This window comes from Eptatretus burgeri, chromosome 3 (assembly GCF_056783735.1).
Source record: "Eptatretus burgeri isolate ZD-2024b chromosome 3, Ebu_testis_v1, whole genome shotgun sequence".
Classification (NCBI taxonomy): Eukaryota; Metazoa; Chordata; class Myxini; order Myxiniformes; family Myxinidae; genus Eptatretus; species Eptatretus burgeri.
This window is the reverse complement of record NC_140963.1, coordinates 16871741-16884400: the sequence shown is the minus strand read 5'-3', so window position 1 is coordinate 16884400 and position 12660 is coordinate 16871741. Positions and strand designations below refer to the sequence as shown.

General features: G+C 44.7%; 1 protein-coding gene across 5 annotated transcripts in view; it reads left to right on the top strand.

Moving 5' to 3' along the window:
• LOC147029454 (uncharacterized) overlaps positions 1–12660 on the top strand; it is a 134697-nt gene that overhangs the window by 68142 nt on the left and 53895 nt on the right. For all 5 annotated transcript variants that reach the window (XR_015055915.1, XR_015055914.1, XM_085872511.1 and 2 more), the window contains one exon: positions 12158–12295. Coding sequence is in view for 3 of the 5 variants with exons in the window: in XM_085872511.1 (XP_085728637.1) it covers positions 12158–12295 (138 nt within the window). In the remaining 2 variants the exon portion in view is untranslated. The remainder of the gene's footprint in view (positions 1–12157; positions 12296–12660) is intronic.

Genomic DNA, 12660 nt, shown 5'->3' with positions numbered 1-12660 from the left:
GTCTGATTCTGGCGGCGTCTCCATTAAGTAAGTCTGATTTAGGCATCATCTCCATTAAGTAAGTCTGATTCAGGCATCATCTCCATTAAGTAAGTCTGATTCAGGCATCATCTCCATTAAGTAAGTCTGATTCAGGCATCATCTCCATAAAGTAAGTCTGATTCAGGCGTCGTCTCCATTAAGGAAATCTGATTGCGGCGTCATCTCCATTAAGTAAGTCTGATTCAGGCGTCATCTCCATTAAGTAAGTCTGATTCCAGTGTCATCTCCATTGAGTAAGTCTGATTCCGGTGTCGTCTCCATTGAGTCAGTCTGATTCCGGTGTCGTCTCCATTGAGTCAGTCTGATTCCGGTGTCATCTCCATTAAGTAAGTCTGATTCAGGCGTCATCTCCATTAAGTAAGTCTGATTCCGGTGTCGTCTCCATTAAGTAAGTCTGATTCCAGTGTCATCTCCATTAAGTAAGTCTGATTCCGGTGTCATCTCCATTAAGCAAGTCTGATTCCGGTGTCGTCTCCATGAAGTATGTCTGATTGCGGCGTCATCTCCATTAAGTAAGTCTGATTCCGGTGTCATCTCCATTAAGTAAGTCTGATTCCGGTGTCATCTCCATTAAGTAAGTCTGATTCCGGTGTCATCTCCATTAAGTAAGTCTGATTCCGGTGTCATCTCCATTAAGTAAGTCTGATTCCGGTGTCATCTCCATTAAGCAAGTCTGATTCCGGTGTCGTCTCCATGAAGTAAGTCTGATTCAGGCGTCATCTCCATTAAGTAAGTCTGATTCTAGTGTCGTCTCCATTGAATAAGTCTGATTCCAGTGTCTTCTCCATAAAGTAAGTCTTATTCAGGCGTCATCTCCATTAAGTCAGTCTGATTCAGGCGTCATCTCCATTAAGTCAGTCTGATTCAGGCGTCATCTCCATTAAGCAAGTCTGATTCCGGTGTCGTCTCCATGAAGTAAGTCTGATTCCGGTGTCGTCTCCATTAAGTAAGTCTGATTCCGATGTCATCTCCATTGAGTAAGTCTGATTCCGGTGTCATCTCCATTAAGTAAGTCTGATTCCGGTGTCATCTCCATTAAGTAAGTCTGATTCTGGTGTCATCTCCATTAAGCAAGTCTGATTCCGGTGTCGTCTCCATGAAGTAAGTCTGATTCAGGCGTCATCTCCATTAAGTAAGTCTGATTCCGGTGTCATCTCCATTAAGCAAGTCTGATTCCGGTGTCGTCTCCATGAAGTAAGTCTGATTCCGGTGTCATCTCCATTAAGCAAGTCTGATTCTGGCAGCGTCTCCATGAAGTAAGTCTGATTGCGGCGTCATCTCCATTAAGTAAGTCTGATTCCGGTGTCATCTCCATGAAGCAAGTCTGATTCTGGCAGCGTCTCCATGAAGTAAGTCTGATTGCGGCGTCATCTCCATTAAGTAAGTCTGATTCCGGTGTTATCTCCATGAAGCAAGTCTGATTCTGGCGGCGTCTCCATTAAGTAAGTCTGATTTAGGCATCATCTCCATTAAGTAAGTCTGATTCAGGCATCATCTCCATTAAGTAAGTCTGATTCAGGCATCATCTCCATAAAGTAAGTCTGATTCAGGCGTCGTCTCCATTAAGGAAATCTGATTGCGGCGTCATCTCCATTAAGTAAGTCTGATTCAGGCGTCATCTCCATTAAGTAAGTCTGATTCCAGTGTCATCTCCATTGAGTAAGTCTGATTCCGGTGTCGTCTCCATTGAGTCAGTCTGATTCCGGTGTCGTCTCCATTGAGTCAGTCTGATTCCGGTGTCATCTCCATTAAGTAAGTCTGATTCAGGCGTCATCTCCATTAAGTAAGTCTGATTCCGGTGTCGTCTCCATTAAGTAAGTCTGATTCCAGTGTCATCTCCATTAAGTAAGTCTGATTCCGGTGTCATCTCCATTAAGCAAGTCTGATTCCGGTGTCGTCTCCATGAAGTATGTCTGATTGCGGCGTCATCTCCATTAAGTAAGTCTGATTCCGGTGTCATCTCCATTAAGTAAGTCTGATTCCGGTGTCATCTCCATTAAGTAAGTCTGATTCCGGTGTCATCTCCATTAAGTAAGTCTGATTCCGGTGTCATCTCCATTAAGTAAGTCTGATTCCGGTGTCATCTCCATTAAGCAAGTCTGATTCCGGTGTCGTCTCCATGAAGTAAGTCTGATTCAGGCGTCATCTCCATTAAGTAAGTCTGATTCTAGTGTCGTCTCCATTGAATAAGTCTGATTCCAGTGTCTTCTCCATAAAGTAAGTCTTATTCAGGCGTCATCTCCATTAAGTCAGTCTGATTCAGGCGTCATCTCCATTAAGTCAGTCTGATTCAGGCGTCATCTCCATTAAGCAAGTCTGATTCCGGTGTCGTCTCCATGAAGTAAGTCTGATTCCGGTGTCGTCTCCATTAAGTAAGTCTGATTCCGATGTCATCTCCATTGAGTAAGTCTGATTCCGGTGTCATCTCCATTAAGTAAGTCTGATTCCGGTGTCATCTCCATTAAGTAAGTCTGATTCTGGTGTCATCTCCATTAAGCAAGTCTGATTCCGGTGTCGTCTCCATGAAGTAAGTCTGATTCAGGCGTCATCTCCATTAAGTAAGTCTGATTCCAGTGTCGTCTCCATTGAGTAAGTCTGATTCCAGTGTCGTCTCCATTGAGTAAGTCTGATTCCGGTGTCATCTCCATTAAGTAAGTCTGATTCAGGCGTCATCTCCATTAAGTAAGTCTGATTCCAGTGTCGTCTCCATTGAGTAAGTCTGATTCCGGTGTCATCTCCATTAAGTAAGTCTGATTCAGGCGTCATCTCCATTAAGTAAGTCTGATTCCAGTGTCGTCTCCATTAAGTAAGTCTGATTCCAGTGTCTTCTCCATAAAGTAAGTCTTATTCAGGCGTCATCTCCATTAAGTCAGTCTGATTCAGGCGTCGTCTCCATTAAGTAAGTCTGATTCCGATGTCATCTCCATTAAGTAAGGCTGATTCCGGTGTCGTCTCCATTAAGTAAGTCTGATTCCGATGTCATCTCCATTGAGTAAGTCTGATTTCGGTGTCGTCTCCATAAAGTAAGTCTGATTCCAGTGTCATCTCCATTAAGTAAGTCTGATTCCGGTGTCATCTCCATTAAGCAAGTCTGATTCTGGTGGCGTCTCCATTAAGTAAGTCTGATTCCGGTGTCGTCTCCATTGAGTAAGTCTGATTCCGGTGTCATCTCCATTGAGTAAGTCTGATTCCGGTGTCATCTCCATTAAGCAAGTCTGATTCTGGTGGCGTCTCCATTAAGTAAGTCTGATTCCGGTGTCGTCTCCATTGAGTAAGTCTGATTCCGGTGTCATCTCCATTAAGCAAGTCTGATTCCGGTGTCGTCTCCATTAAGTAAGTCTGATTCCGATGTCATCTCCATTAAGTAAGGCTGATTCCGGTGTCGTCTCCATTAAGTAAGTCTGATTCCGATGTCATCTCCATTGAGTAAGTCTGATTCCGGTGTCGTCTCCATAAAGTAAGTCTGATTCCAGTGTCATCTCCATTAAGTAAGTCTGATTCCGGTGTCGTCTCCATTAAGTAAGTCTGATTCAGGCATCATCTCCATTAAGTAAGTCTGATTTCGGTGTCGTCTCCATAAAGCAAGTCTGATTCCAGTGTCATCTCCATTAAGTAAGTCTGATTCCGGTGTCATCTCCATTAAGCAAGTCTGATTCTGGTGGCGTCTCCATTAAGTAAGTCTGATTCCGGTGTCGTCTCCATTGAGTAAGTCTGATTCCGGTGTCATCTCCATTGAGTAAGTCTGATTCCGGTGTCATCTCCATTAAGCAAGTCTGATTCTGGTGGCGTCTCCATTAAGTAAGTCTGATTCAGGCGTCATCTCCATTAAGTAAGTCTGATTCAGGCGTCATCTCCATTAAGTAAGTCTGATTCCAGTGTCATCTCCATTGAGTAAGTCTGATTCCGGTGTCGTCTCCATTAAGTAAGGCTGATTCCGGTGTCGTCTCCATTAAGTAAGTCTGATTCCGATGTCATCTCCATTGAGTAAGTCTGATTCCAGTGTCATCTCCATTAAGTAAGTCTGATTCCGGTGTCATCTCCATTAAGTAAGTCTGATTCAGGCATCATCTCCATTAAGCAAGTCTGATTCCGGCGTCGTCTCTATTAAGTTCGTCTGATTCAGGCATCATCTCCATTAAGCATGTTTGATTCAGGCATCATCTCCATTAAGGGAACATTAGGACTCCATGCGCTTTGATGGCACTTCTCACTAATAGACACACAAGACCACGATCGATACATACCACTTTTGTGTGTGGGTTGTGGGAGAGAGGGGATGTGCAATTCGGCATTGATCATATTTTCCACCACTTGTTTCAGAAGCAAATACATTGTTGGGCTGTGTTTTCTGCCCAGCACACTATGTAGCAAACCAGAAATAATTTGGTTTCATTGTTATGCGGTGTAATAAATAGATGGATTTCTATCGATGAAAGATGTTGTTGGTATCAACATTACGTTATAAAATGTATTGGAACAACACACCCAAATGTGAAATAATCTCTTCAAATCTGGAAAGCAGATTGTGCTTCATGAAGTTGTCTTACGGTGATATTTCAGAGAACACTGCGCTACCAGCTTTCTTGTCATACTATCTTCTTCTTTCCGATGTCACACCAAGCTGTTGAGTGGCATCATTGGCTCAGGGTGTGGCTGTGCCACTGATTCATTGCTTGTGTGCTGGTTAGGGTAGGATTATGTAACTTGTTCATGTTGCTGGCAATCGCTCGCCTACTCTTTGCGAAGGACACCTTGGGATCTTTACCGTCCCCCAACTAATACCGGCAGATGGGACACCCAGTTTAACGTCCATTTGAGGGACGGCACACACATTGATACATCACTCTGTCTGTAAAACAGCAGGATGACAGTTTATCGTGGGTCGAGATTCGAACCCGGGGTAGACAGCTAAGAGGCGAGTGTGCTTACGTCTGTGCCATCCTGGCAGCCCTCGTCATACCATGATGAGATGTAAAGGCATGACAATGCTCTTTCTGTTGGATAATGATTCAAGGACAATGACCAATATAATCAGGAATGGCCATCTCAAAGCCCTCACTTATGTCCAATCAAAGCACTCTGGGATTTTTTTTGTAATACTGTCTGAGAGCCAGAGTGAACCAACCTAATCCATCATTGAACTGACAGTTGCACTGAAGTCGGAATTACACAACATTATGTCCAATATGTACCAACGTTCGGTGCAAAGTCAGAGGGACACCATTTTAATCATCAAATAAGTGGTTGTGAATTTACAACCTCCGCATATTTCTTTACTGTACTAATACTTATGGTAATACAGTGAATGCTGCTGTAAAAACGAAATCTGGGATCAATTTGTTCCTTTGCTGATCAAATGGCTCACTCCATTTGCAATTTTTGGGGTTCATGACAGCAGGGCAGCGGCGAGCCATTGGGTAACCAGCGAGAAGTAGAGCAGGACGTCGAACGTGCAAAAGTCTGCCGAGATGCTCGAGACTGGATTTTCGAGGTTGCGAGTTTTTTTTGGGTTGTGGAAAGATGATTGCAGAGTGCTTCAACACAAAGTACCGTGCTTGTCCCACTAACATAGGGTCAGGAGCCTGAGGTAGGTGTGAACTCTCTTGGAGTGTGGCAGGACAGCCTGCAATGCACTAGAATACCCGGCAAAGGCCGCTCAACATACCAAGTCGCACCTGAATTTTCTCATTTTTATACGCCCGATACATATATCGGGGCGTATTATGTGATACCGGTCGTCCGTCCGTCTATCCGTCTGTCTGTCTGTGTCTCTGTCTGTCTGTCCGTCCGTCCGTTCCTGTTCGCACTCTAACTCCCAAAGTTTTCAACTTTCACGTTTCATATTTGGTACATAGGTACAGACTGTGGAGACGGTGTGTCGCGACATACGTTCGTCATCTAAAGTGGTTGCCATGGCAACCAGGATGCTGTTTTCCATGTAGCAGCACAATTCTGCATATACCTTCTTGTTCGGGCGTATATTGTGCTCACTTGAGCTCTTGTTATTTCTTATTTCGATTTTTCTTTTCTTATTAATTATTTTCTTTTTCTTTTCTAATTATGATTCTTATTATTTGCAACAACATGTGTTATTATGCAGATTTTTTGAATATGACTGTTTTTTTTTATTTTAATGAGCGCAAAGTGTGACCCCTGGAATACCGGCGGAAAGTGGACGCAGCGACGCGCTGCTCCGGTGCATGCTCCCATACCTGACCTAACCTGAAGTGTGAGTTTTATTGTATTTTAAGTTTGCGATTTCATAAAATTCTTCTTGTACTCCTGATTTACACTATGTCTTCATGCCAATCACGCATACCCGAATGACTCGTCATTTATCCTCATCAATGACGTCATTTGCCTAGAAATATTGTCGGATTTGCTCATTGAATGGAATTCTTCAATTCTCCAATAGGTATAGTCATCGTGACACTAAAGAGGATGAGTGGTATCAAATATATTTTCTGTATATCCTCGTCGGCAAATGTCATTATCAGCAGCCAAAAGATCAGAGAACAAACAGGAGCTTTTGGCGAGGACTTGTATTTGTTAAATGTTCAAACAGCGAACAGCGCAACCCAACAAAACCCCCTCAAACACGAGGTCTGCACATCCAACTTGTTCATACTTCTGACCAGAACTGATATCAGCGCATTGTTCTCTAAACACATTACAATGGCCATCTCCATTTCCTCAACACTCTGTTCTCTCATCCATGGAACGTTCTCATTGAGTCTGACATATTGTATTCTAACCTCCAGTCCTTCAAAGACTGCCATCTATCACCACCTAATGATCTCTCCCATAACTACACCGACTATGTTCACTGACCCCTGTCTCCTCTTTTGTTTTTTTTGTATACATTGTCGAGGCTCTATGAGAGCTAACACGCAGAACATATAACAAAGGGAGCAAGAGACAAGAGGGGCCGGAATGGGAAGCACAAAACAGTAGCAAAGAGACATTAGGAGATCTGTGGAAGGGAGAGGGATGGGGCGCGGTACATGGGGTAAACAAGATGGACACTACAGGGACTTTCAGGAAGAAAAGCAGGGAATTTGAAGGAGGTGGGTTTGGGATGGAGGAACGGGTGTAGAAAAGAGCGAGGTTTTGGATGGGAGAAGATAAGAGATGGTGGTGAACAGCTGTTTTGAAGACCTGGAGGGTGAAGTGGGATTGAAGAGAGAGTGAGAGTTTGTTCCAGAGGTGGGAAAAAGAGAGGAATGAAAGACTGAAGGTGAGCAGTGATTCTTGATTTTGGTAGTCTTACCAGAAAGGGGTTTTTGGCGGACCTTGGTCGCCCTGTAGAAATATGTGGGGGAGGGGGGATCACAGACAGAGCAGGGGGGGGCAAGGCCAGAAAGGACATGGTCGGAGAGACCGGAGAGGAGACCGACCTGCCTGCGGTGGGAGAGAGAGAGAGAGAGAGACAGAGACAGAGACAGAGACAGAGACAGAGACAGAGACAGAGACAGAGACAGAGACAGAGACAGAGACAGAGACAGAGACAGAGACCCAAAGATTTAACTTCATCGTGGGAGATACCAATGATCCTGAAAGCCTTCGTTTCCACAGTATGAAGCCTCGCTCGGTGTGAGGCAGGAGCACCAGCGCAGAAGGCACATACATTATTGTTCACCTGTTCCACTCTGCCATTCTGTCAGTCTGTTGCCCCTCTACCCTTTGTCATTCACCTTGTCTGTGAGTCTTGATTCCTCTTTAACAAGTAATATATTTTTAAATTGTACATTACAGCAACAGATTTATCACATCTCGATCATCTTCTGTTGCCCTACCCTTCATACACTGAAACTTGTGGTGAGGCAGTTCGGTTTTGATTTTGGTATTCCAAATGTCAACATTGAGAGAGAGAAGGTGTTTGCAGAGCTTGAGCACCTTTTTCACGATACCTTACACACCAGATTCCAAGGAACAAGTGGCTTCATAGAAGGTATGATTGGCTGACCTTGCACATGTGTAATGTGGAGTGCCTAATGATGTTTCCGACTTTCACAAGAAGCATGAATGTCTGGCAGCTGCACAAAGCCTTCGAGCTATTCCAGCCATACTTATTTGCAAGCCCAACAAAGGAACTGGATTTGTTATTTTGAACAAGTATGATTATGTGGACAAGATGCATGAGTTCCTGAAGGATTAATCTAAATTGAAACGACTTGGCCCAGTGGTTCAGCATGATTGCACAGTAGTCACACCTGAACATAAGTTACAAAGTGTCTATTACAGCTGTGCAAATGCAATTAATTGCCTTATGATGTATATGAGAGAATCTGTCCACATGTATGTCAGTGCCCTCATATACACAGCGATGTTCCGCTGCACCCTATCCCATTGAAGATGCATCTGCAAAGCATGAATTGGTGAAGAGGTTAAGTATCCCATCTCGTCTTCAGTTGCCATACCCTTCCTCCCGCATATGGTACACTGAAGCTTGTGGCGAGGCTGTTGTCTTGAATCAACTTTTCTTCACCTCTTGGAAGGCAAATCCTGCTGAAGGCAATCTCAGTTCCTTCCACAAATCTTGGAACAAGTGTGCATCTGCCCTGAGGAAAGCCAGGAAACAACATCTTTCTAATCTCAAGTCTAAACTCTCAAACCTGTCTCGCTTCTCCAAGTCCTGGTGGCATCTAGTTAAGTCTGTTTCTGGTGTATGTTCCCCCTCCATCCCCTCCTTCACCTCAAATGGCTGCACAGCTGACACTGCACATGAAAAGGCTGACTGCCTAAACTCTGTGTTTGTTTCTCCATCTTGTGTCCATAACCCATCACTTTCTGTACCCACCTTACCCAGTCGCACCCAGCTGTCCCTGGACTCTGTGTCCTTTTCTGCTCACAAGGTGTAGAGCTCGCTGTCAAACCTCGACTCGGATTCTGCAACCGTTCCAGATGGCATCAGCTCACGTGTCCTAAAAACCTGCTCCGCTGCTCTTGCTCACACTCTCTCTGTTCTATTCACCCTCTCATTTTCTCGAGGTCATCTGCCATCTTCTTGGAAATCAGAAAACATGACCGATGTGCATAATAAAGGTGCAAAAACCAGATCCCTACAACTACAGACCAATTGGCCTTCTCCCAATCATCAGCAATGTGATGGAATCCATCATCGCTTCTGACATCAAATCCTTCTCCAATGGCTTTATTTCCAATCATCAATTTGGTTTCAGACCAGGGCACTCTACCCTGGATATGCTACTTCTGCTTTCCCAACAATGGATGGAGTTACTTAACGCCACACATGAAATCAGAGCCATCTCCCGAGACATATCGTGAGCTTTCGATATGGTCTGGCACCCTGCACTGCTCACCAAACTCTCTTCTTATGGTATCCAAGGCAATCTCCACTCGTGGCCCGCAGACTTCCTCTCCTGTCGCAGTCAACGTGTGGCTCTTAATGCAATTCTCTCATCTCCTCTTCCCATCCAGGCTGGAGTTCCTCAAGGCAGCGTTCTGGGCCCTGTGCTTTTTCTACTTTTCATCAATGATCTCTCCGACTCTCTGTTAAATCCTCTTTATCTCTTTGCTGATGACTCCACCCACTGCCGTACCATCTGTCATCCCTCAGATTTGCAAGCAGCAGCCTCTTCACTCTCTGCAGATCTGGCCAAAATCACAAACTGGTCAAACACTTGAAATGTGTCTTTCAATCCTGACAAATCTCACACCCTCACTATGTCTTTCTGAAAAGACTCCAGAAAACCCACCCCCATCAAAGTTTTCAACAATACCCCTGAAGGAGTCCTTTCATTCTGGCGTTTGGGTCTCATTCTCTGTTATGATCTTTCCTGAGAAAGCCACATTTCCAACCTGGTCTCCAAAGTCAGTCGCCAACTGGGCATCCTCCATCGTGCAAAGTCCTTCCTTGGCACACTTGGGCACACCTGAGCTCCTGACCACATACGAAGCTTTCATCTGCAGTCTGATGGAGTACTGCTCTGCCCTTTGGGGTGATGCTCCTGTCTCATACCTCGCTGGACTTAACGCTGTGTAAACCAAGGCATTTAGGATCATTGGTATCTCTCACAATGATGCCGAGTCTTTGGGTCTCTCACTCTCTCACTGGAGGCAGGTCGGTGGTCTTTCTGTCTTCTAACCTCTGCTCTCCGTCCTCCCCCCTCCCCCCCCAACGCTCTGCCCGAGATACGTCACATATTTCCTCAGGGCGCTCAAGGTCCGCCATCAATCCCCTTCTGATAAAATTACCAAAATCAAGAATCACTGCTCACCCTCACGCTTTCATTCATCTTTTTTTTTCCCGCCTTTGTGATAAACTCCCACACTCTCTTCAATCCCACTCTTCCCTCCAGGTCTTCAAAATAGCTGTTCACCATCATCTATTATCTTCCCCCATCCAAAACCATGATCTTTTCTACTCCCGTTAATCTGCCCCAAACCCACCTCCTTCAAATTCCCTGTTTTCCTTCGTCAAAATTCCTTGTCGTACCATGCTCTGTACCCCGTGTTCCCCGCCCCATCCCTCTCTTTTCCACAGATCTCCAAATATCTCTGTTCCCCATTGTTTTGTGCTTCCCTCTCCTGCCCCTCTTGTCTCCTGCCTTGTTATATGTTTCTGTGTATTTGCTCTTCCACGAGCCTCGACTTGGTATTCCAAAATAAAAAAGACATTAATGACGTTTTGGATAAATCTTAATATTCTGGCCTGATCATCAATACCTTTTTTAAGTGCAGATAACCGGTGTGTAATGTTTCTCCCTCTCTTGTTGTATGATGAATGACACTGGTTTATTCACAGTACATGTCTGTTCAGGTGGTGTTCATCGGCCTCTTGAATCGCCATTTTTGTTCTAGTTGTTCATAATCATGGAAATGTCCACACTGTTGACACTGTTGACACTGTTGACTGACATAATCGATGAAAATTACATGAACAGAGCTGGAAATTGGATGAGAAGGAAATCATCCTCCACTACAAAGAATCTCCTGCGCATGAAGCATGGTGGACCAACGGTGAAGGAGAAAGATTAATGATCAAACCAGTTTAAACGAACAAAGTTTCACAGTTTGGTTCATGAATCATGATCCTTCACCGAAAAAGAAAGTGGAGATTTCGAGTTCTGGGAGAACTTACTCCCACCTTCTGAAACCCGCAAATGGAGATAACAACCAACTTGACGAGCTGATTGTTGTTGTTTTTTGTTTCTTTCATATATTCTTTCTTTCTCATCTTTCGGCTGCTCCCGTTAGGGGTCGCCACAGCGGATCATCCGTTATGATCCGCATACTGATTTGGCATAGGTTTTACGCCGGATGCCCTTCCTGACGCAAGACTGGTCGCCTCTTACGACACAGGGATAAGGATTGGGTTTCGCCATGATTCTGGAGTGCCCTGCATCCTCTCATAGGACGGCCCTGTGCAGAGCTCCAGTCCTCAAGCAATCCTCCAACCCAAGCCTCCGAGTAGCAGGATTACAGGCGCACGCCACTACGCCCGGTGTTTCTTTCATATATATCGGGGCGTATTATGTGATACCGGTCGTCCGTCCGTCCGTCCGTTCCTGTCCGCACTCTAACTCCCAAAGTTTTCAACTTTCACGTTTCATATTTGGTACATAGTTACAGACTGTGGAGACGGTGTCGCGACATACGCTCGTCATCTAAAGTGGTTGCCATGGCAACCAGGATGCTGTTTTCCATGTAGTAGCACAATTCTGTATATACCTTCTTGTTCGGGCGTATATTGTGCTCACTTGAGCTCTTGTTCCTTATAAATTCCATTGATGTGTTTGTGATGCTCAGTAGAAATAGATAACCCTGGTGTTGGCTTAACGGTTAAGGTGGTTGGCTTAATATCTTAGGGGTATGAGTTTGAGCCCCTGTTGTACAGTTAAATAACACCATGTGGGTTGACTCAGCCTGTCATCCTTCTGAGGTCAGCAAAATGAGTACCATCTCGCTGGTAACGGGGGGCACTGCATCTGGCATAGCTGCGCAACCAGCAGGCTGCATACAAAATAATAATATTGTCGGAATAGGTGATGGATTGGTTTTATTATCGTAATAACCTGACAACAATATGCACGTTTTTCAGTTGAACACAATCCGACACGTCTGACTGTTTTAGCATGTACTGTATTTGCAGCTTTGGCCACTGGTGGTCCCGGTGCTGTGGCCTACACAGGCCCCGAAGATCAGCCTTGCATTTCAGACGGAGAACTGCATTCTCCAGGAGATTCGCATCCTCTGACACAGACTTTTTCTCCAGTTGACTTGGCTCAAGGTGTGTTTACAGATTGCTTCTTTGCTGAAGTTAGGTTGACACATTAATTGTACCCCAGTTAGACTGTGCTGTCCCTGTTTGATGGCAGGTGCAAGAAGCTTTGCGATTTTTAAACCTCCTTCGTTTGAGATGTGCGTACAAATTGTTAGCTTTCTGCATAGAAATTTTCTTGCGCATTCCATGTGTATTTTGAATGTGTTGTTGTCGCAGAAAGTAATTTTTTAGACTCCGTATTCCTTCGTTTTATATGAGGAGACATGATATTGAGAGACGACAACGGAGGTTGCTGGTCTGCGAGAACAACTGGGTCAAGAGGATTGCGGGAGCGAAGAGGGTGGAAGTAAGGACGATGGATGAACTGAGGG